Source organism: Larus michahellis, chromosome 6, assembly GCF_964199755.1.
Source record: "Larus michahellis chromosome 6, bLarMic1.1, whole genome shotgun sequence".
Taxonomy (NCBI): Eukaryota; Metazoa; Chordata; class Aves; order Charadriiformes; family Laridae; genus Larus; species Larus michahellis.
The window spans coordinates 43,232,400-43,257,089 of NC_133901.1; the positions used below are offsets into that span (position 1 = coordinate 43,232,400).

Sequence of the window (24,690 nt, forward strand, 5' to 3'; positions counted from 1 at the left end):
GCAGGTGAGAAAAGGCCTTGTTTCTTTGCTCTATGCTACCTCTGGTTAAGTGCTGGCATAAAGCATCCACTTTGGCCTCATACCCAAGCAAAGCTAATTGAGTTCAACTGTGAAGGCTCGTTAGCTACAGCACTTGCTCTATAAAATGCTCGTCTCAGAGGTCACCTCCTCCTAAAGAGGTTTCTTAGCAAAGCCATGTTTCTTCTCAAGAGGCAGGTAAGAGCTCCTGCCTTCTTTGTTGTTTTTATTGTGCTGGGTGCAGTGTAGTTATCAAGAGCTGTTTCAGCAGGGAGAATGCAAAGTAAACTCTTGGTTTGCATTGTTATCTACTGAGCAGTAAATTTCTTGTTTCTCCCTTGCCCTGCCTTCACACTGTTTCAGACCGGCTTAATTATTTACTTGTTTAATTATTTAAAAACTGAAGGCATGAGCTGTTGTATGGTAACTCTAATTACTGAACTAATTCACAACTTGCTGTTCAATTTATGTGCAAACAATGCTTGGTATGTGGTTTAATTTTAACACCGAAGAAAGTGCAGGTTCATCACATCTCTTCATTCTGCTAATTGCATACAAACATTACTTGGCGGGGGAAGGGGGAGGCTTGTCACTAATTAAAAATCCTGTAATAGGCAATGAGAGGAGTATTTAAACTGCTTGTTTCTAACTGTTGGCTAAATGTGTCCTGACATCCTGGAGCACTCAAGTGTTTTGATGCTCCAATGGCAGCTGTTCTGCAACAGCAACTGTACCTCACCCAGAAACAACCAGTTCCTTATTTATTAGAGCAAATAAGGGAGCGGAGTCAGCCCCTGCTGTGCCTCGCCATCACTCCGTCAGGAGACATTAGCCCTGTTAGCACATTTCCCCTCACCCACTAACTCCCCCAGGATTTTATCACATCAATCCTTCAAAACAAAGCTGTACATAAGAGTCACTGCATGTGGCACATTTTTGCCTTATCAGTAGTAGGAACACCAAAGCACCAAAACTGTACTGCGTAAATACCACCCTTTTTATTAATGATGACGTCCCTTTGTATAGCTTACCCTGTGCTGCCAGATTAACAGGCCCTGCCCTGTGCCGGTTGCTACCTAAGGCTCCCACTGGCTCCAGCCGGGGGATGCACGTGGAAAGACCGCAGCGCACAGCTCTATGGACACAGACTTTATTAGGCAGCGCTGTCATTGCAGCACACCCAACCAAACCAACCTGGCAGCACGGCGGGTATGGCCAGGGGACGTGAGCATGCCTCGTAGCTCTGGCCCAGGGCTAGCTGGTGAGCGTGTCAGGGAGATTCTATCTCGGTGGCCGTTCCGCTCACTTGCGGGTCCAACAAATATTGCTGCCTCTCCAGCGACTGGCTGGCAGGAAGGAAAGGGCCAGTCCAGCCACACGGTGGCAAGAGGTTCCTCCCCGGATAGCTTCCTTCGGTTTCACGCTAATTGTAAATAAAATAGGAAAGGGCACCAGACAGATCTCGCAACTGATTTGATTGGTGACTATGCAAGCGTGTCCTCTGTCCGGCGCTGGCTGCCCCCTCAGAGGGACTGCCGGGCTACGGAGCCCTTCATGTGCTCCCAGTTGTTATAGAGAGCGTAGAGGCCGGTGAGCGTCAGACCTGCAATACCGCCTCGAGCTATCCCACGCACTCCACCTGAAAAAACAGAAACAGATTAAAACCCATTAAAGCTACATCAGGGGAAATGGTCAGCTGCAGCAACATGCAAGAAGCTGTTCAAATCCAGAAGCATCTCAACCAAACACAGTTTTTCTTTTTTAATAACTTTCCAGAAAGGGTACCTGTGTTAATTCTACCCTCCCCTCAAACTTGCTTTTGGGTCTTTGGAATTTTAAAACCTTTTGAAAAAAACTTCAAAAAGTATGGCAATAATTTACTTGGACATACATTGAACAATTTTATTTATTCTTACTAGTATTAATCTTCAAAATTATCATCTTGCAATGGCAAAAATTGAGTCACACAGGCAATTTAAAAAAGATAATTATTTTTTTTTAACTGGTCACTCAAACCTTGAAGCTTCTGCAAGTTGTGAAGGTAAAAATACAGGGCAAGTTTGGATCCTACCAGCAATCAAAGCACCTGGCTGGGGCCAGGAGTCAGATGGCATCTCAACTCCATTCTGCCCCTGGGAGGGCTGTGGTGCACGGGGGCAGAAGCAGAGACTCCTGTTGCTTTTACTAAACAGCGGATTGTTTCTGTTTCTCAATAGGAGAAAGTGCCTTAGTGAAGCTCCCAGAATGCACTATAAATGCACAGGAAAACCTGAGAGTATGACCCTCAACGCTAGGAAAACTTCCCCAAGTTTGATTCTGCAATGTTTATCAATCCCAGCTGAAGCAAGTTAGATAATGTGTACAGTATATAGAACAAGGCCAGCTTCAGCTTACAGCTAGATAAAATCTGCCCGCTTTATGGGTAAAACTGACAGTGGAATTCAGGTTCTTCAAACGTGAAATGAAATGCATCTCAGTAATCAGTAATTTATTTTTTTCCTCCATTATGGGTCATAAAGTTTTCACACAGAATTGCGTTTAGGCTTGTAGTGGGGCAAGAAGCTGTTGGTTTCAGCCTGACTGAGACGGCGTTACCTGTGCTGCAACATTAAATGGATTTCATTGGAGTTGTTAAACCTGCTCACGTTGCCCAGGCACGTAATGAACCCAAGAAGCTGCAGAAGTGATAGCAGAAGTTGGACTTTGTACTAGAGATCATTTCTAGCCATAACTTCTAAAAATTTAATTGCCAGACTAGCTCTGACGATACAAGGGGTTTTGGGGATATAAGTCTGAGTTCAGTGCCCTAACTGTTGAGCCCTTGACAGGTCTAAGGAAAGCCATACTGTTTATGCACCTACGTGCCTAAATCAGGATTTGGGAACATGAACGTAGGACTTCTATTTTTGATAATTCATCCTGAGTTTTTCTGCACAAAAAGCTTTTCACATGAAGGGTTGCAGCTGGGTACACAGAACTAACCATGTGCGAACAGCTTCTGGCAAAAAGCCACAGGTGAAATGTAAGGGACACTTTGTGCAAAACAAATATTTGAGATAGTCTGTAAAAATGCTAACCCCTCATTACTTTTGGGGAAAATTAATAAAACATTAGAGCCTGATTTTCTGCTGTTCGTATTAGGAAGCAATTGCTCATAGAAGAAACCCCCAAAGAGGGCTCCTAACTATTGTAGTGTACAGGGAAATGCATGAAGCGTGGAACATCCTCATGGAGCGCAATGCAGCACAGAGCTATGACTGTTCCTGCACACTCTTCTCTCAGCCCCTAGGTCCAATCCCTCTCCCTTTCCCCTTAAAACCCTGTTATTCCTATGGAAGAAAGGTAGGTTGAAGGCTGATTGAGCCTGGTTCCAGATTCTGTGAAGCCAGGACTGTACAAGAAAAGGTATCTTCATTAATTTGGATAGCTGAGCCTCTTTCTAGCATCCACGCAGTGCTGCTAAGTTGTACTCCTAACCCAAAAAATGTTGTTAATGTTTTCATGAGCTGAGGTCAGCCAGGTGAGGATGGCAGCTCTCAGTCCACTTACAAAGTATCAACCACCAGGCCTAAAGCAGTCTGGAGGTCTTGCAGGCAAATTAAGGACTTTGCTGAAGATGTTTCAGTGGAAGTCTGCTTCACAAACAGGAACTAAACTTGTGCAGTTGGTACAGATGCATTAATGAGCGAGTCAGAAATAAATCCAAGCAGAAAACATGCAAGAAATATTTCTCACCAGGTTCCCTATGCCTCTGCTACAAAATTTTACCAGTAATTTCTTTTGTGGCAATTGCAGCTGGTTTCTGAACTATCCACAGGAATTACAAAAAAAAAAAAAGGAAAGAAAAAAACTTTCCCTAACTGGTTAGATTTGCATTTGAGTAAATACCTCCAAGTCTGTGGCAGACTTCAAACAGTAACGCACTGTAGAACGCAGCCCAGTTGCTGGGCAGGAAATGTTAAGCCCTCTGAGAAGATTACCTTGCTTAAAAAAAAATGAAAATATTCTCCACTCCCATCCCAGCTGTGTTTGTGTGATAGAACATATTCCCACCCCTCCTCTGCAACCACTCCCTGCAAGCCCCTGATACCGAGTCTGCCTTGACAAACCTTGCTAGAAACATGGTCGTGAGCCTCTAATCTTGCATGTCTGAGGAAGACAGCTTAAAGTTCCAGCTGATAGACATTTCTGAAAGCAGGTATTTTGAGATCAGGCAACTTGCACAATAGTTGAGAAGCTGCTGCAGGTTTCCAAAGATATATCTGATGCCATCTAAATGAGAATTTAGTTCCCTGTTTGCCTTTAGCTGCTGCATCCTTTCACCATAGTCCTCCTCCTATGCATTTAAAATAGGTTTCGGAGCACACTATGCAATGACACTCAGCATTCTAATAGCACAGCTTTGCACGTCTCCGTGGCACGATCCACTCCTAACACTCAATTTGACTCATATAGTAGGTAAAGCCATTATCTGTATCACATAACATGAGGCCAAAATCCTCCTTAGAGACCTTACTGTCTCTGTTTTCAGAACATGTTACTCCACTATCCTGGGATAGCTCCCGGCATGTTTAAAGCAAGAACTATCCAACAACAAACATTAGAAATATCTTAACTGAAAACCCAGATGCACATACTTATGCCAAACAAGAGAAGCGTAGTAGTTAAGTTGTGATTAGTTTTCTGTCTTCCTATCTCTCTCTCAGATATTCAGAATGCAAACAGCTGCTCTTCCTTCAGGGCTTCCAGGAACAAAAATATTTTTAAATGGTTTAAAGGGCTTGACCTTCCAAATGTACAAGGCAACCTCAGTTTTACCCCAAATCCAAGCACAGTGGTAGTAACCAGACCTTCTGCACCATCGGGAAGATGTTTATTTGAACACCTGCGGGTGGTCCTATGTCAGTAGAAAATTCAGTTTCTCTCCTGCTGCTCCATGGGGGTCATTTTATGAAATCTTGTAAGTGTGGGCAAAGTCGGCGGGTACAGAAATTACTAAGGAAACTGATAAACTTATTTTTGGAAACAAGAAACATTCCAGAAAAGCACGTTCCACTTTTATACTGCTGCAGATATGACAGTATTGCAGTTAAAATACAGAAGCAACAAAGCTGGAAACAAGGAATGTTTTCTGTAGTTACTGCGCTGTGAAGGCTAAATTAGAAAAACAGTAAGAATTTACCATTTAATTTACAAGTTTAGAAGTATTAAAGCTGTTGAAATTACTCGAGTACTGCGCCCAGTTTTGGGCCCCTCATTACAAGGAAGACATCAAGGTGCTGGAGCGGGTCCAGAGAAGGGCAACAAAGCTGGTGAGGGGTCTGGAGCACAGGTCTTATGAGGAGCGGCTGAGGGAGCTGGGGGTGTTAAGCCTGGAGAAAAGGAGGCTGAGGGGAGACCTTCTCGCTCTCTACAACTACCTGAAAGGAGGCTGCAGCGAGGTGGGGGTCAGTCTCTTCTCCCAGGTAACAGGCAATAGGACAAGAGGAAACGGCCTCAAGTTGCACCAGGGGAGGTTTAGATTGCATACTAGGAAAAAATTTTACACTGAAAGGGAGTTATTAAGCATTGGAACCGGCTGCCCAGGGAAGTGGTTGAGTCACCATCCCTGGAGGTATTTAAAAGACAGGTAGATGTAGTGCTTAGAGATATAGTTTACTGATGGTTTTTGTCAGTATTAGGTTGATGCTTGGACTAGATGATCTGAAAGGTCCCTTCCAACCTAGGGAATTCTATGATTCTACTTTGCAAACATTATTAAAATTCCCTGTCTTCTCACTGAGTGAAAGCAGCAGCACCCGACTGACAGGAGACTACTTCAGCCACTGTAAGTGGCAGCAAAAACCCTGCAAATCCCTGCAGCATGGAGAACTCAGCTCACTGTTTCTGCTCAGCAGAGCTGGGCAGAAGGCAGCACTGCTCTCACTGGCCACATGTACTCTTAGACATTAGTCCTCAAGTAACAAAGAAAGCCTCAACAAGCCATTACCTGTAGCGCCTGCTTATACTTTGCCCTTATCTCTTCCTTATTTCATACCCAAGCCAAAATCCTTTCACTAAACACCACTTGGTTAATAGTCCTACAGACTTGTTATGTTAAAAGCAGGTTTTAACAGAGGTTCTTAATTCCTACAATGCATGACAGCCCTGAACTTCAAAGTTAGGAAGCAAATCCTTTACTTGCTTTTCTCCAAATAATGCAGAAAAATAAGATACCGCAGGGCCACACCTGCAGCAGCCTGCAAAAAGCTCCTCCTCCCCCTCCCCACCAAACAGAAACAAGAAAAAAACCCAGTGTGGCCTGAAGAAAAACAGAGTGAGCCCAAAGGGAAGAGGATTTTACAGCCCAAGAAGCAGTTAGCTAACACAACTGCCCTGAACTCCTACACACTGAATGTCACAAAACTGATCTGGCCAGACTTTACTGCTAGCAATAAAACATTTAGCCCTTCAAATAATTCATAATATATTGACTTTTCAGGGTTGTGTTCTGAGGTCTTAAAATGACAACTCCTCCCTTCAGCTACTGCTAGCCTGCAATTCCCTTCTTTTCAGATGAACACCATTTTACACCAAATTAAGTAACATCTATTGTGCAAAAGGATGAGATGCTTTATCAGGTTCCTAGAGAAGTACAATAAACAAAGTAATTGAGTTTGTCCAAAGCATTACTTTATTTTTGTTCCTGTTTTCCCTGACCTCAAAAGGGAAAAAAAAAATTATCTAAGAAAAAGAACATCTATAGCCTGTGTAACCCTCAGATAAGAGGGAAAGGTTATTTAACTTTTTTTGCTTACTGAAGTCTCTGTCAGGAATTTCAATGAGACGTTAACAGCCGTCACACTGGGTCAGACCAAAGTCCCACCCAGCTCAGTATCTTTTTCACCAGTGATCAATACTGCATGCTTGAGGAGGAGCGCAAGATCCTCAGCCAGCTGAACCTTTGTGACCTGATGACTGGAACCACATGCATTTTCATGGTGGGAGGGAGTAATAGTGACATAGTGCACAGTGACAATCGTCTCTTTGATTTTTTTGCTACTTTCAGTGACTAATACAATTATGAGAAAACAAAATAAAGATGCTTGAGTTAGAAAAGAGGTTGAAAACACATGCAAGTGGGCTAAAGATTTGTTTGTTTTAAGATGTGGTAGTATTTGTGCTTTGTAGCATTTCTTAGAAAAACCCTGGCACAGCAGATCTTAATTTCTGCCTTTCCTTGAAATTGAAGACTAAAGAATAATATCTTATTAAATGGAAAAGCCATCCTTGCGGACTTCAGGGTATCAGACTCCCTTTTAGCAGAACTCAAACAGGATTGACTAGGTTTCAACAATGCTTCTAGTACACACATCATTGGCAAAGGGACAGAAAGGGTTTTCTTTCATCTGTCACTCAACTTGTACCCAGAACAGTCAGTTATGAGCTCAAAACGCAGCTTCCATAAAGTTTCAAGTCTAGTGTAACAAGTTAATACTGCACTCACTGCACTACATTTGGGCTAAAATCTAGCAAGTAATCTTGGATTACATTTCATTTCAAATAAATGTGAAAGCTAGAGATGAGTTTGGTCAAAGGGAGCGACTAGTATGCTGCTTCAGAGCTCCTCAAAGCAGTTTTACTTTCCAGCTCAATTCAACATGTGTTCACCTAAGCCATGCAGGATGCTGAAGCAGATTCCAGTAACACCTGATTGATAATGGCAAGCTAACAGTATCTGACTCACTCCAAGGAGGACCATCAGAAGTCCTGGGGACTTCACTGCTTTAGTCACTTGAAATGGGGAACTTTTGGTGGCTAACGCCATTTCCAGTGAACACAGGGGGGATGAACTTTCACAGTTCTCCCCTGCAGACTTTTTAATGCTTTTTTTATCTTCTTACACACCGGCTGTGTGTTAAGTAGCCTCGCACAATACTGCTCACAATCTAATGGCTTTAGAACGTGCGTATTTTGGAAAGCCTTTTTTCTGATTGCTGGCATTTTGGTAATGATTAACACCTCTACAAGGACAAATTGTGAAAACTGGGACCAGCTTGGGGCAACAAATCTCAGCCTTCAAAAAGTCTTCCCGCTTATTTTTTTCCCCCTGTGCACTCATCCCCCTCAGCAAAAGCTTAATCACTTGTTTCAGAAATTCAGTCTAGGCTTTGTAGCACACACAAGAGTATTTTTCAGTGCAGCAGGATTGCTGATGCGACTCTGCCATCAGTTCTATGCTTAAACGTGAACCAGGAAGTCCTAATAAAAAACTGACATACTTTACACAGTTTCTTCTTAAATATGTTCCTGACCTCTTTACAAAACAGAGATGACGGAAGTGGGAAATCTGAGTGTTTGAACAGCACTGTCTTTGACTCTTGTATCTACCTTTTGCAGATTACAGAAAAGCCTTGATATGAAATGGCGTGTTTGTGGGAGTTTCCAGACAACACTAAAATATGGGGATTTATAACAGAAATGCCCCTGACTGCTTTAAAATTTTTCTTTTCTAATGCCAACGCAACATGGCATTCCGTGCAGCACAGGAAATTATTACAATCTTAATATAACTCACAGATATGAACTGATCGTTTGCATATGGCTTAAACATTTAAGTTGGTTTTTTTTGGGAAATATATATTGATGCTGGGTAAAGGCATACTTTAGAGGGGAAGTTAGGGAAGCTTTACCACACAGAATTAGGAAGGGCATTCTGGCATAAGGTGACAGGAGAGGAAGCATGGGAGAAGCAGCAGGAGGGACAGAGCATGACAGGAAAAAAAGGAAAAGAAGATTGGAATTAAATTCTTCAAACAGATGTGAACAGCATCTTTTTCACTTCCAGAACTAATCCTTGACCTTTAAGGTCTACTGTGCCACTCAAATTCCCTGCATATGGTGAAAAATGTATTTCTTTTGAGACTTTGTGCATTACAGTTCATATGCATGACACATACTTGAAACACAATACTGTAATGCATACAGATTTATAGTCTGCATTTAGCTTTATCAGTGCTACTATTGGCTCAGTAGATGTTATGTTACAAAACAAAAGTCCCACTGTGCTCTGGTAAGAAAATTTTTTGTAGTGTCAGATGACTGTGCATGTGACAGGAGTAGTTATGCATGGCTGCACTGCACCAAAGAAAGATTACACATAATGCCAGCTCTATACTTCTGAAAGGTAAGGGGGAAGCTTCTGCTGGAGTGTAAGATGTCAGTTCTCCTTCTTAATAACTTTGTACAGAAAACATTAAGACTTCTATATTGCTACCCTATCCAGCTGCTGTTGGTAATCTTGTTATATCACTTACGGAATCGCAAATAAGTAATTGATTACAAGTTATGTGCTCTTGCAAGGCTAAATGCACAAGCTAGTATTTATGAAGGCTGCTCAAGCCGATTATTTTTGGTTTCGATTACTGTAGGCCAAGAGGAAAATAAGACTTCTCAAACTGTTTTGCCCCATACATAAAACTGGCCTTCAGGAACACCTCTAAGACACCAAGGCCCAGTTAGATATGTAAAGTACATAGGTTAATCCTACAGTTATCTCCTCAGTAAATTACAGGTGAATCATATAGCCAAATCTTCATCGAGGTACTTAAAACTTATACTTTTTTCCTGTGGTAATGGCAATCTGTGGTACCCAGTAGTCCTCTAAAAAAGACGATCCCTCCAATTGTTGAGCTTGGAATACGTGTTAACAGGCATTTTGCTGATGAAGCTCAGACCCTCTCTTCTGCAAACAATTCAGTATGCATCAGCAAACTGCCCTTAAATCCATGCTGTTCTCAAATAACGGTGTTTGTTGGTTTTGACCACTGTGCAAAGACTAGAGTCCTACCCCAGGACAACAGTTTCACAAATAGCTAAGTAATAACTTTATAAATATATCAGTTTCTCTAGGCAGTTAGTTTTTTTTTTGCAGCTCCAGGTACTATCACATTAATCACTTGTAATAACTTTCATCTTGGTGCCGTCAAGCTGTGTTCTGTGCACTCCTCCCCTCCTCTGCCCCCTTTCACTTGGAAGGCAGTGCCTGTTTGCCTGCATCCTCTCATGGACTTGAGAAACTATTGGTTTTACTCCTGCTCTACCTGAAAAATACGGCTAAGAATAAGCTGGGTATGTATTTTATACAATCTCACTACAAATCTGAGTAAACATTTGAGTGTTTATTCAGTGTGTATGTGTAACAGACATAATTTGTCTCTCATGATTACTGTTACTCCTGTGCAAGTTGGAAACAACCCAATTTAATTCAGCGGGATTTTTTTTTTGAGTGCAGGTTTTCCTTAAGTAGTCTTAATTGTGTGGAAAAACAATGTGTGGGTTAGGTCTCAGTTCCTAGTGCACCATTTTTACACTGCCAGTTTTCAGAGCAGGACAGTATTTAGTAAAAGTAATGAGAAACCTAGTAACTAGGATAAAGCGCAAGAAAAGGAAAACTAGAAATATTTTGCTACTCTACCAGTGCTTTTGTACAGCATTCCTGTCAAGGTTCCAGCTGCTATGGTGTTCAGGTCATCTTCTGCACCTCGTGTTTTTTCAATTATGACTCCGAATGCACTGTAAAGTAGAGCTGGGAAAGAAACATATTAAAAAAAAAAATTAAGTTAAAACTGCCATTCTGTGAGACACAAGGCTTAGAATCCAGGCTCGGTGTAACTATTTAGGCTATACTTCCAAAGCACAGATTTTCTTTTTATTTAAACAGGGGGAATCTTCTGCAAAATCCCATCTGTGGTGTTTTTTTCCAGACCTATTCCTATTTTATAGATACTCTTTCTTTCTGTAGCTATAGTTTGGTTACAAAGTAGCATTCTTCATGACATCTACTACTGCCTCAAGACAGGATAAATACCCGATATAAAGCACTGACTGAAGCTTCAAGCCCATTTGGCTAATTCAAATCTGTTAAAAAAAACTTTTGAGGGTTTAACTTTGTACTGACAGGTTTTATACTGTCTTTTGTGGATGGCATGAAACTAAACTCAAACACTTTCTAGTACTAGAGAAAATTGTTGCCCATAGGCAACTGAAATGAAAGTTAGCATTCAGATCATGTTATCAAGGGCTGGAGTACAATGGGCTACCTTTCCCTTAAAAATGACTGTTAGATTGCTTGGGATTTGACATTTACAGCTGCTCCACCTCTGCCTGCATATGAAAACTTTGTCCCTGGAGGGCCTTTTGCTTTGGGAGAACTTCAGGGACTGTCCTGGAAAGGATTAGAAAGAGAAATGTGTGGGGTTTTAATATGGATGCATATATAATCTATATGTTTTGGTGAAGGGAGAAGTCGCCTCTATCCTTGCCCCTCATGATATAATCATATTTCATGCTGACAAAGAACAGTAAAGTATGTTACCGTTTTAAAGTGACAAAGCCACCATGCCACTGCAATTCATCCTTTGTCCTCCAAGAATTTGAAATCTTTATTTCTGCTAAAAAGCTCTTAAAATCCTTCATAAGCAACCATAATAATGACGATGAGTTGAACAGTAGCATTTTTCTCCATTCGGTATAGACATTGGTATTTTACCTTGTCTTTAGCACCGCGTGGTATTAACAATGAGGGCAAGGAAGAGCTGAATTCAACATTTTTTAGAAACAGTTTAACACAGATGTTGCTACCTCTGTTCAGGAACAGAATGACAAAAATTGTCAGTAGTGACAAAAGGAATCTTTGAGGTACAGAAATGCTGCACAAGGAAAGTAAGATGCAAAAATACTTCTGCTCCTTGAAAGGAACTTCTCTGGTAGTTAGGACAAGGCAGAGCTATACCAAATCCCAAAATAAGAAGTTCTGGTTAACTCTGTGACTTGGGAGGTCATATTTTATAAGAAAAATAACAGTTTGCTACTGGAATGCACAAACATTTTCTTGAGTAATCTTTCTTCAAACACAGCTGAAAAAACCTGTTAATGTGTCACTTAACCTGAAACCTTGAACTGCAGTGTGCCTGCATCTCAGTTTTCATGCGCATTTTGATTAGATTTGGAATAGAAAATAAAACCACAAAACAACAAAAAACCCCTCCCACCAGAAAACTCGCTAGGCACTATGCATCTCTTATGAAAAGTACCATTCTCACTGCAGCTCAGAAACCCATCTCTAACCACGGCCTCTATATTATGCCTTAAACGCTGATGTCTTGAATTAAATGGCAAGCTAATGTACTCTTTAGGAATAAGGCTGAAATAAAATGTAATAAATGCAACTCAGCTTATGCTTGGATGCATTTTTCAAAATTCAAATACATATAAACTGGGTTATAGCATGATGTAATCTCTGTTTTGAATATTGCTTATTCTTCTTTTATTACCACCTTGTGGGGCAATGAGTTCCATCATTAATCTTCTTCAAAATAATTTCATCAGTTTTTGATTTCTCCTTTCAAAGTAACTGAGCATCCTTTGGTCTTTTGAGATTGGGGGCGCGGAGAAGCCAAAGAGCTTGTATTCTCTAGGGCATTAGTTATTCCTCTGACTCTTATGAAATCATCTGAAGTTGTTTTTTCTGAGGCAACTGATACGATTTTATTTCCCAGCTCCCCTCCCCCACCAAACCTCGCTTCACAGAAGTTTCTTTCTCATACATCAAGCTTTTGATCATTTTCTTTTCTCTTTTTTCTAACCCATATTAGTTACAAGCAATGTTTAGATTTAAAGTGGGTGGTATCATATGTGATTTTTCTAGCTAAACTACCATCATAAAAGGATAAATGTGTAGTCACTATCACATTTCTTCTACAGATAAATATTTTGTTGACTCTTTAACTGGAAACAGATATCAGGCAATTGCTCACATGACCACTGAGTCTCTTCTTAGGTTATTAAAGTTATTTCAGAAGTATTCAATTATATTTATTATTATTTATTAACAAGTAAGCATTATCTGTAATATTCAGTTATTCCTGTTATTCCAGTGCTAGAGTTCTTGTTTGTAATATACTAAAAATTTTGTGTTTTAATTAACAGGTTTTGGGCTACTTACACTTCAAATCCTATTTTAGCCCTTAATTTCCTTTTCAGTGTCTAGTGAAATGCCCTCATGTCCTAAGTAAAAAAACTTGCAGTTTTTCCTAATGGATTTCATAATGAAAATCTAGAGAATATGCTTTCCCATCAAACAGTTATATATTTGAATTGTTTTCCCTACAAAATAACGAGTTTACTTACCCAGAGATCCCAGCGTATTAGCCCATAATGCTCCTTGCCTTGTCACCATATTTAGAATTCTATAAAGGAGATCAAAAGGTGTTAAAACCTTTAGCTCTCTGTGTTTACCCTGAGGCAGTGTTTATGATAGTAGGTGGTAATGTGTTTACACTATACATTTGATTAATAAAACTAGAATAATGAACGAAAAGCCCTTCAAAACAAAACAGTAAGGAAAAGCCACAGCCTGGGAATACATAATCTCCTCTGTCACCTATTACAAATAGTAACGCAGGCAATGCTGAAGGCAAATATTTAGTCCTGTCAAGTCTTAAGAAAAATCTTTCTCTCTTTTCAAGTTAAACTTGCCCCTTACCAAGAATCCAACCTCTTCCCTTCAAATGACTTTCTAACCCTAGCTGATAGATGTTCCTTACATGGTGACTACACATAGTTACTGAGAATGACTGATATACTTATGCTGACTTAAGTGGGTAAAAGACCTCCAAGAAAGCCAGTGCTCTTCTAGAAGGTGCGAGCAACACAGGGACCATGTGCCAGGCAGCAAGGTGACGCCTGAATGAATGGCGTGGGTATTAAAAGTAAGCCTGAACTAAATCAAGTCAGGAAGAAAAGAGGTAAACTTTTGCACTTCCGTTTGTCAAACTTAGCACCCAACAAAAGGTAAAGCTCCCTGAGCATGTTTGTCTGTATGCTTCCAGACTAGCACTAAAGAGGGAAAGCAAATCTTTAGTGCGCTCTCAGGGAAGCACAATGCCGCTTCTTTTTGGCATCAGCTGTCTCCAGAACGGTGACAACAGCAGCCAGAAGAAATGACTGATCTTTATCTCCCAGCAGTGTAACACTATCACAGGCACAGTACTGCTCTGGACAGCTGACTACCACTGGAACTTAGTTTATCATTTAAAGCAATGAAAGCGTCACACATTGTGTTCCTTCTGACTTGATTTCATTTTCCACTATTTTTCCTCTTTTATTATTCTCATTAGGAGACACAGGCCATTACTGAATACGGTAAGGCATAGGAACTAAACAATAATGGAAAACTTCATTTTGAAACAAGAGAAAAAAATCCTAAAGGGAGGGTATTGACAATGTCCACCCTAATTACAACCCTCACCCCCATTTTGTTAACATTACATCAATTCTGAATTGATGAAAAAATTCATAATATTTAATGACAGGGAATTAACAGCAAAATTAAAAATTCATATAAAAAAATAATATCTGTGTACTTTAAGGATAAATTTGAAGGAAATTCTAGCTAGGCAAGTCTCTTCCCTGCATCTGATTCGGAAAACATGGAACTTGATACACTGTTTCAAGGTGATGACCTTCAACAGGCCTTTTCCCTTGAAGGGCATGGACTAACAGCGGCATGTGCCCTGACTGCCACCTGCTGGGCTGGACCCATCAAAGTTCGCACTTAACACCATGTTTTTGTCTGACTTGGCTCATTCCGAATACATAAAGTAGAATTCTGTTCATCTAGAACATTATGGAAGAGTCATAATTATAATGGGCAATATTTTGGTTCTAGCTCTAGAGATGGTGAAGAAGGGGATGAAAAATGCAGAAACAGAATTTTAAAAGGAGCAGAGCCAGTACAAACCGTACTGGGAAATATTAGTTTCCTCTAAAACTCCCTTCTTACAAAGCATTGTGTGAGTGCAAATAGTTTCCCCCAGTTATTCCACTCCTCTAGTTTCCTATGTCTCCTTCACAGGCACTTAAGTTTTCTTATAGTTATGTCTAAACTAGCAATAATTCTAGGAGGAGAAGTATACCGCAGGAAAAAAAGTGTTCCTATTTTTACTGTGTTCTTTCATTTGGGTCAGGAAAAAACATGGGAATGCCAGGGGTGTTTGTGGGCGCCGTAATCCAGAACAACTTCCACCACGCGACGCTTGCTCAGCAGCCCGCACCAATGCCATCCCCAATGCAAATCCAGGCAGGCCCAGCTTCTGCATTTTAATCTCTTCCTGGTTTTGAAAAGTTTGGGAAAGAAGAGAGAACTCGCTCTCAGGTAAGTGACAGCAACAAATAGCTCAAAGTAAACTGTGCTGCTTCTGGGAATATTTCAACATATAAACCCACAGTTTTGACTTTGAAGTAGATAGATGAAGTAAACATCAAAGCAGTAAGTTATTCTCAAATATTTAAGGTCAGTCAAAAGACATACCAATACTAAATGAAAAGCTAAAAGCTGTAACTGAACATCATTATAACTAAAAACATTTTGTAAATTGATGAAGACAAACACTGGCTGTCATTTGTCCTCACTAAAGGCATAAAAATACATTTATGTTTGCAGTATATTCAGATCTAACATTCTACAAGCTGGACGAAACAACTCTGTGACTAAAGTGTAATTTTTTTGAGATTAAACACTTACTGTACATTTCTAGGTTTTGACCACACCATATTCTGCGTCTCCTTCAAGCCAAGTCGTAAACCATTCAGCGCACCAAATGCTGCCCCTAGTTAGCATAATATCAGTTATTACTTTTTAAGAAGAAAAAGGAACAATACTAGAAGCACATGCTGAGAATAGACTTCAGTATATTGACTGAAGTCAAATAGCTGTTTACGTAAGACTAGGTTGCAGAACAAGACACTTACAATCTCGTCAATTACTGTAGTACATAGGTGTTACCTGGGCAGCTGGGAAAAGTGAAAAACACAGCCACCCACCTGTCATACAGCATCCTCCAATGGTAAAAAAGGCCAGCTCAAATCTGCCTCGAGTTTTGTTGGCTCCTGTGGGCAAGATAAACTCATCTGTATCCTGAGGGAAAACAAAACAAAACGAACGCTTTTGTATTTTCCAAGCATATGTGCTTCAAAGTGTAGGCCATATTAATTTTTTTCTTTAATACACACAATGAACTAAAGAAAAGACAGATACAAACACTGTTTCTGGAAAACTGTTGTCTACGCTAGTGCAGAGATGGAATATACTACATGTATACTTTAGTAAGAATGAAAAAAGACTTAAAAAAGATAAGCTGAGAGCTTTTTTTTTCCCTAGCTGTCCTAACTTTTTATAATTACATCAGGCAGCCAAGGAACTTGCATTGTGTGGGTTGTTGTTTGTTTGTTTTTAAATTACTATTTGCTTAATTATTTATTATATCTTGCAGGAGGCAATACAAGACTCACTGCCCTCTAAAAACCTTTCAGTTTGATTACACAGCAGTCTTTCCCCACTGAGCACCCTATACTGATACAGTAACACATTACGGTTTCCCACTACTCTGACACGAAAGCAAAAATGCCTTGTATGAAAAGAAGTGTTTCCTTGCACTGAAATAAGTGACCTACTTTGAAGACATGAAAAAAGCAAGGAATACACTTAAAACTAGTGATGATCAGGCATGAAATATGTGAGCTTGGTAGTTTTTTACTTGTGCATCTTTCTCCTACAGGGACAGGCTTGTGTTCTCATAAATCAGATTGGTCTAAAAAGCTAGAGAAATGGGCTGTTAGCTCGGGTATGTGTAGAGATCAGGTAGGCCAAAGCACTTTTTCAATGAGACACTGACACGATGCACACGTGTTGATAAGGTACTAAAGCAGTAAGATCTCCCTTTATGCTTCTGTGCTTTCCAGTCATAGTACCCCCATTTAATTGGTATATATGACCGCAACAACTTCAGGCTCAAGTAATTGCATTCTAAGGGGTTTTCTTAGTCCATACTTGGCACTAAATGTAGATGGCAATAGAGAAAAAAATACACAGCTTCTAAAATTGTGAATAGTTTATCAATAAACTGAACCTATAATATGGTTCCTGTCTTCCCTGTTACTAGGTATTTGGAGAAATGCAGTGTGTACACTAGTTAGCCTTTTCTAACAGTTTGTCCAAAAAGTCAAGATGAAGGAGTCATTGTCTGTATGTAACCTCTATGTTTCTACGGAGACAACAACCTAGGAACGCCATCCTCTAGGTTTCTGGCAAAGGCTGGCATGCTATTTTATAATGCATACCTGCTGAAGGTAACAAAAGCGTTGCAGAAAACATGCTGTTTTGTGCCTGCATTAATGGACCAACAAAGAAAAGTGGGTTTTAAAGTCATGAGTACATTAGGACCATATATTATTACGGGAAGGCCAGGACGAAAATGTAAGATTCTCAACAATAAGGCTGACTTTCCCTCTGCATTCTGAAAGCAAATGGATGGTCTTTAAACACAGGAGACCCTCACCCCTCCATGCAAACCTCCACAGACCAACCAGTTTTAAAGGCTAATAATTTAAGTTGTATTTAAAAATATTAGCTACATCTTTTTCTTTGAATTTTTAGAATCACAGAATGGTTAAAGTTGCAAGGGACCTGCAGAGACTGTTTAGTGCAACCCCCCTGCTCAAAACAGGGTCAGCTGGCGCTGGTTGCTCAGGGCCATACCCGGCTTTTGTGTATTTCCAAGGATGGAGACCACACAGCTTGTCTGGGCAACTTGTTCAAGTAAAAAAAAAAATTTCCTTGCATTTAAATGGAATTCCCCTTTAGTTCAATGTACTTGCTAGTGCTAAACATAAAGAGCAGGGAAGTGTTACAACCCAAACTGGAGCCTCTAGTGTCAAGTCAATAGGTATTTTTAGAACTGTTTTATAAGTTACTCAAGACGCTAATGCCAACACCTTCTTTTCTTTTAAAGCAAGATTGTTTTCTTTCTTTTTTTTAAATCTATTAGTATACACACATTTTGTTCCAAAAAATCTGTTATACCACTTTTAACACCAACATTTAGTTAGTACAGATATACTGTACTAACTAAACACGACAACTTCAGAGGCTATTTTTGGAAGAGGTATAAATAATCACTTAGGATTTTTTCAACCACTCAACAACAGCAGGCAAGATAATCATGCTAGTGAATCCACTTCAGAGGCATATCCCCTGTTTGCTACCATTATGGGAATGTTACGTTGTAATCTTGACTACAACAGCTTCCAGAGAAAAAGAAATATAAAAAACAGCCCCCAGAACTGCATTCAGAGCTTTCCACTTACAAAAGAAGTAGTCACCTAGCATACCATGAAACAAAAGGCACACAGATGGGCAGATACAACTGTTGACCTTCAGTGCTACTTCTGCAAAATGTAATGTTCTCAGATAATATTTTCTATATATTTATATATATGGCTTAAATTAACTAAATAAAATCATTAAGACATGCATCTGTATTGGATTAACTTAAACCTTTCCAGCTATAGTTAATATTGCTGAGAAAGGAAAACCTTACAGGATTTTAAATTATTTTATTTTCCTTACAGCGGCCTACAGGCCATCATGTTATGTTAACTAATATAAAGCTGCGTGAGTACGGTAGCTACATTATTCTGTAGAATAAAAAGGAAAGTTCTACTTCATTATGGTCTCCAGCTGGGAAAGCACATAAGGAAAGGGGTGTGAAATTTGCTGCTGCTGTGATGACAGCACATACAATGACAAAGCCTGTATCAGGTCTGGGGTTTGGCTGAACACCTCTGTAAACTGATCGACCTCATCACAGCACAGAAAACTAATCCTTCAAAAGACTCTAGAGTTTCTGGCTGCTCTTACTGATTGAAGGGGATCAGAGGAGGGTGTGACAAGTGCCCAAACTTGTGCAACAGTGTGTGGGGCTGTATGTCTCAGAGTAGGGAGGGAGACCTCCTCTATTCAATAGCGGCGGGCTTATATTGACACAACAGTCTTACTCTGTATTAAAACTGGTTTTCTTCTACATGCCATGGCACTGCAAGCTTTTGTTATGATGAATACTGAAAAAAACTGTTCCTTTCAACTGTTCATCAGTTCAAGACTTCATTACACACCGCACAGCACTGCAGGATTTTTGAGGTCGTGGCATATGACCACACAAACAATGGAATCGAATTCAATACAATAAAAACAAGCCACCTTCTCACCTGTACTAGATACCTGGGATCCAAGTTTAAATACGGGGACAAAGGGCTCATTCCGGTAACTGAAAGGAAAAGAAACAAATACTTTAACACCAATTTCCCTAGTAATAATTTCGTGTGCAGTAAGTTAAAAAGGGGGCAGACCTCCTGAAAATTCCACCGTTAAGTTGCATAACTGATTAAAACACGCACTGACACGCACACACGTTTTCAGGAAGCGGGACAGGAGCGGTACGGATGGGATGGACGCGACGCCTCTAACGAGACGCCGCCACGGGCCTGGTGGTGGCGGAGGCTCCTTCCCCTCTCCCACCGCCGGCAGGGGCAGCGCCGTGCCTCGGCTTCCCGCCGGCCGGCACAGCCCCAGCCCGCTGCCGCCGTGGCCCCGCAGCGGCCGGGCTCGGCCGTACCGCGCCATGTTGATTTGCGAGACCGGCGCCGCCGCCACTCCCCGGGCCCGGCCCTGCCCCGCCACCCGAGCCCCGCCGGTGGCCCCTGCGCGCCGGTACTCACGCGGCACCCCGGCCAGGTCGGCGTGGGAGTACCCTACCCCCCCAGCGCCGAAGAGGCCGCCGAGGCCGGTGCCCTTGGAGTTGCCGCCGCCCTCCATGGCGCCGCCGGGCCCCGCGCCCGCCGCCCGCCTCAGCCGCCGCAGCAACGGCGACCTCCGCGCGACGCCGTAAAGCGCGCCGCGCTGCTTTCCGGCCCGCGCGGCGGCGGCCGGCGGGGGAGGAGCGCGGTCGCCATGGTGAGGGGGGTGAGGCGGGCGGGGAGCCATTTTGCTGCGAGCCGCGGAGGCAGCCCCCGGCCCCCCTCGCTGGACGTGGCTCGGTCCCGGCCCCGCTGCTCATCCCGCCCAGGGGGCGGCCGGCGGGACGAGCCCGGCGCTGCGGGCCGGAGGATGCGGAGGAGCAGAGTCGCCGTCGCCGCATCGTCGCGCCGTCCCCGGGGGGCGGCTGCCGCCTGGCCCCGGCGGCCGCTGGCGGGCCCGCGCGGCTGAGGCGGGCCGGGCGGGCGGAGGAGCGCCCGCCGAGGATGAGTGCGGGCTGCGGGCGGGACCCCCCTCGGAAGAGAGCCCGGCCGAGCACCGCCAGCCCCGGTGGCGGCTCCCAGGGAGAGCGGCCGCCGCCGCTCGGTCCCCGCCAGGAGGGGCCCGGGGGCAGTAGCCCCGCCGGCGGCAGCCCCGCCATCGCCGTGGGGAACAAAGGTTTGTACCGGCCTCCCCGGGGCAGGGGGAGCGGCCAGGCGAGCGCCAGTGCCGGGCGCGGAAGGGGCCTCGCCGGGGGTCTGTCCTTTCCTCCGTCCGTCCCCTCCCCTTCGTTGGCTCCGGGGTGCCGGGGGACGGGACGGCTCTGCCCGCAAGCCCTGGGCAGCGCTGAAATTGCCCAAACCGGGCTGGAGCGCTGCTCGGCAGCCCCGCCAGCCTCGCGGGATCCGCGGTCCCTCCCGGGGCTCGGCGGGAGGAGGCGGCCGGGGGCTCTGCCGGGACGCGGTGTCCGTCTGTGCTCCTTATTGCATCTCTGCTGCGCTTCTGTCGGCCTGGTACGCTGCAGGGGGCAGCGGTAAGCGGTGGGAGACGCGTTGCCTGCCCGGGGCTGGCCTTGTCGGGCGTGAATCGTCCCTAACTCGGCTTCCCGCATCCAGCGTGTCCCGGGTACCCGAGCCCGGTGGTGTGGGCAGTGCACGTTGTAGACGGCTTTGGGTACAGCATCGTTACCCTGGCTCCGTGCCTGATTCTCTACAAACTTGCAATAACAGTGCAACCGTCCAACGCCGCTAAAGGTAGCCGGTTCCCTGTGTGCCAGGACAAATACTCGCTGCAAGAGAAATGGTGTTCGGCGGGGTGTTGTGGCAGGCCATCGCGGCAGGGAGAGACAAGGGTGATGACAGGAACCCACATGGGCATGTGGCTGCGGGCCCGGGGCACTGCTGGCCCTCTGGGGCGCCCCTCCTGCTGCACAACAAAGCTGCATGGAAAAAGTTCCCACGTGGCTTCCTTAGGTTATTTTTATTTGGACCTAATGCTGTCAAAATAAAATTTTAATGCACAATAAGGTATCTATTTCAGGAATAGAAAGGAATACAGAGAAGGGGTGGGGGGAACCAACCCAAAAAGATTTACTGTGGTCTTCCATTGATGAGTTAAACCTCACTGACCAGTAACTAAGAGGCAACTTTGAGTTTGAATCTGTACGTATACACTCCTACAGAGCGATGAATTAGAATCTTCTAAAAATTTGGTAGTTTCCCTCAGTGGTAGATTCTGAGGAATGGTTTGGTTTAGGAGAATGATTTGGGGAATCTTGACTAAGAAATTTAGAGACCACTTTAAAAAAAAATTACACCGAAATCTGGTTTTATTGTTTGCACTGAATGTAAGCATATATTGTCTTTTTTTTGCCTCTTATGTTTTTATTACCTTATCTGTAGCGAAAAGAGATGTTAGTAGTAGTAAAGAAAAATGATGTGTGTTATATTGGTTATAGGGCTTAAATGGCTAGTCAGATGTGAAAGTTCATACCAAAGCCATTTTGTTCCATTCTGATGCTGCTGCTATCATTTCTGCTTACTGTGGTAGTGAATAGGTATTCCTTCCTCAACGTAAGTTTATACCTCAAGAGGTAGTCAGCTGCCTTCAAAGGGGTTTATTCACCCCATGTTTTAATATGTCTGGCTGCTGCTTTCCCCTTGCCTGTAGGCAATTTGGGTTAGCGCTTCAAATATAAGAAGGTGGAATTTGGTAAACACAGCGACTAATATACTTCAGTTTTAGTGAATCTCTAGAAATAAAAATCTTTTAGTTCATAAGATCTGTCAGGCTGTTACTTTTTTCCTGAGTGAGGTGAAGCTGAGCATTTGCTGAAAAATGGAATGTCTGAGTATTGCACAGGTATCCTTGTGCTTGTAATCGACGTACAGCTTGGCGTTACTCCCTGGTGACCTAGTCACATGGTGGCAATTTTGCAGCATTGTTTGGGCTGTTTCAGAACTGAAAATGATTTAAACATTTTCTGGAGATTGCTTTTGCATTCTAGAAATTGTATACTTTTGATGAGGATATTTGATCACCAGCTGTGGAAAAGTGTTCAAGGCCTTGAATGTTAGGGAAAGTGCTTATGAAACAATGTCTCCTATGGCCTACACTACGTATGCTACACAACCTCCATTAGCAGTGAAATGCTGAGTCTTTCTGTAGTGACTATTAATCAGAACAGACAGAGATGCTGTACTGGTTTTTAAGTTCTGCAAAACTACTGTTGCAATAGGGGAACTACAAATTTTGCTTACCTATTTGAAAGCAGTGAGCAAACACCTTGCATAGTCAGCAGTGGCAGGTAGATAACTTCTCTTGGCAAATGGAAAGAAAGGGAACTGAAGCTAGTTGGCAATTTTTCAGAATTATCTTTAAATGAGAACAACAAAAGTAAACTGAAAAACCCTTCTTATGCTAATGAAGATTACTTTCCAGTTGTGAAATAACTGCTTTGAGGTTCTTCTCCCTATTCCCCCCAAGTCTCTATGTAAATAGTTTGTGTCCTGCTGTTCTATTGAAAGTGTCCTTCACATTTTGTTGCTGTTAGGGGAGTAAGCGTTGGTAGACTTTACAAATTGTTTATGGATGGAAGGGAAAAGATGAAGTCTCTTTTTCAGCACTTGTCACTTCTAATGTGTACAATCTTTATATTAAGCCTGATGTTTCACAGTATGCTACATATGAATAAGGTTCTTGGCTGGGTCTTGGAAGATGCCTAGTTGGGTTTTTTTTGTTTGTTTTTAAGCTATGTCATGTTGCCTCTTCATTGCGAAATTCAGCAGAAGCCTTTTGGGGCTCACTGTGGTGGTCATTAAAGGTGATAATCAGAGCTGGAAAGTTCAAATTGCCTTTTTTTTTTTTTTTTTTTTAAAATCTAGAGATCTACTGTATTTTTTTAATCATATTAAAAAAAAAAAATTTGGATGAACAAAACCCACCACACACCAAGCCTGGCATTATAAAGACTATTACAGAAGCTACAGCTGCTGACTGATACAAATTAAATATTGCATCACATGTAGTTTTAATAGTGTTAGTGTCTGGATGATCCCTGTAGTAGAAATTATAATGAGGACTTAATTGAGGTATTTTTATCTTGATCCAGTGCAAGTTATCTTATTCATATGCAATTGTGTTGCAGTTTTTTCTTGTTTCATGTAATAACGTAGTGAACTGTGGTTTTTCAGTTTGTAAACAACGGACAATTACCACTTGGTTGGAGAATAAAGGACCCAAGACAACTGAGTCCAAAAGGTAAAATGTACAGCATACCTATTCAGAAGTTGTGTTCTTTGAGTGGGCTTGTGGGGAGCTCTGAGTGCAGGTTGCTGGTACGCTGGCTGCTGAAAAAAACACAACCCCATTTCTGCTGCTTTTCTTACCGTGGCGCATCCTCTTGAGTATAACTAACTGACAGACTTTCACTACAAAAACCGAACTAGTTGTGTCGTTCCCCGCCGCTCCCCTGTAACCTCCCAAACCCAAACTCTTTTGCTGATTTACTTCTTGAAGCACTTCACTGTTCAGATGAATAAATACTACTGCTCCTGCAAATGAAAAGATGGGAACTTGCATCAAGGGAAGGCAAAGTGGGACTGCTGCTTTCTGTGGCAACCAACCACTACGCCAAGTTAGTTGTTGTATCATGTCCTTAGTCAACAGCTCTGCTTTTAATTTTTGTTTCACATAGGGCAATAACAGTTACAGATTTTAGCTGACAATCCTGCATTCAACTCACAATTCTGTTACTTTACAGACAAAAGTCTGTTTTGGTTCATCTCGCTAGACTGATTGCAGGATGAGCATGTACAACTTGATTTAATTTGGACTAGAATTTACAGCTACTCAAGTGTGCATTTCAGGTATTTTGTGAAAGATTTTATAAAAGTTTTGCTGCTGAATGGCACCAGGTAAAGTTTGGTATTTTCTGCTAATGTAGTCTGTCAGAAGCAGTGTTTGCAAGGCAGCATTAAAATTAAACTCTTAAAAGAGTTTAACTGTCCAGTACGGAGGAATATCAGGTACTAGTTTTCTATAATTGCAATTGTAAATGGGCTGGCTTACTTTTCATTGATGTTTGTTAATAAATAGAAATTGAAATCCGTAGCAGTGCTAAAATAGCTAGGAAAACTTGTGATAATGATTAATACAGAAGTACACAGGGCTCAGTTACAGGCTCATAGCTTGCAATAAAGCAAAGATGTTAAGAGGATACTTAAGGAGTGAATTAATTCTTTTTATTTTATTTTTTTTTAAGATTCTCGTTAGAGTATCGTTTTTCTATGCCCTCCTCCAGCCTTGCTGACAGATTACAACCTAGTCAGTTTTAAGCAGTAGGTTCGTCGTGTAAACACTTCACGTGCCTATCTATTACACGATGTGCCTGTGCATCCCAATTTTAATTTATCTGAATTTGAACATTATCTTTGTGTTAGATTTGATTTCTTGCCTTAGGTTGACAACAGATGTTGTCAATATCTTTAGAGAGTCATTCATTGATATGGCAGCTGTAACATAACTTTCATTTTTGTTCATCAAAATTTTCAGTGCAGGAA

At 42.2% G+C, this 24,690-nt stretch overlaps 2 protein-coding genes and 1 non-coding gene across 4 annotated transcripts in view; 1 reads left to right on the forward strand and 2 right to left on the reverse strand.

Annotated features, from left to right (window-relative positions):
• Nucleotides 1–994: 994 nt before the first annotated feature.
• On the reverse strand, nt 995–19,981 carry TIMM23 (translocase of inner mitochondrial membrane 23). Its single transcript, XM_074591538.1, has 7 exons — nt 19,615–19,981; nt 19,105–19,163; nt 15,883–15,976; nt 15,584–15,668; nt 13,189–13,247; nt 10,475–10,585; nt 995–1,657 (listed from the first exon to the last, which is right to left on the reverse strand). Exons 1-7 carry the CDS (start codon nt 19,877–19,879, stop codon nt 1,542–1,544), a joined length of 789 nt encoding a protein of 262 aa, XP_074447639.1. The 5' UTR covers nt 19,880–19,981; the 3' UTR covers nt 995–1,541.
• LOC141745900 (small nucleolar RNA SNORA74) lies at nt 13,875–14,077 on the reverse strand. The gene has a single exon (XR_012588155.1). It is a non-coding gene; the product is annotated as a small nucleolar RNA SNORA74 (small nucleolar RNA).
• The window catches only part of PARG (poly(ADP-ribose) glycohydrolase), a 76,125-nt gene continuing 71,324 nt past the window's right edge, over nt 19,890–24,690 (forward strand). The window contains exons 1-2 of one of the 2 annotated variants that reach the window (XM_074591529.1): nt 19,890–20,308; nt 23,323–23,389. In XM_074591529.1, the coding sequence (XP_074447630.1) occupies nt 20,137–20,308; nt 23,323–23,389 (239 nt within the window). In that variant the 5' untranslated portion in view covers nt 19,890–20,136. The remainder of the gene's footprint in view (nt 20,309–23,322; nt 23,390–24,690) is intronic. The other variant, XM_074591528.1, reaches the window with a different exon arrangement.

What these genes read in the sequence shown, in the direction of transcription:
- TIMM23 (XM_074591538.1), bottom strand. Translation starts at nt 19,879, where the DNA reads ATGGCTCCCCGCCCGCCTCACCCCCCTCACCATGGCGACCGCGCTCCT. An exon ending in ATCCCAGGTATCTAGTACAG is followed by an intron (nt 15,977 to 19,104) that starts GTGAGAAGGTGG and finishes GTTTTCCCTCAG; the next exon opens with GATACAGATGAGTTTATCTT. An exon ending in TAATACGCTGGGATCTCTGG is followed by an intron (nt 10,586 to 13,188) that starts GTAAGTAAACTC and finishes TTTCTTTCCCAG; the next exon opens with CTCTACTTTACAGTGCATTC.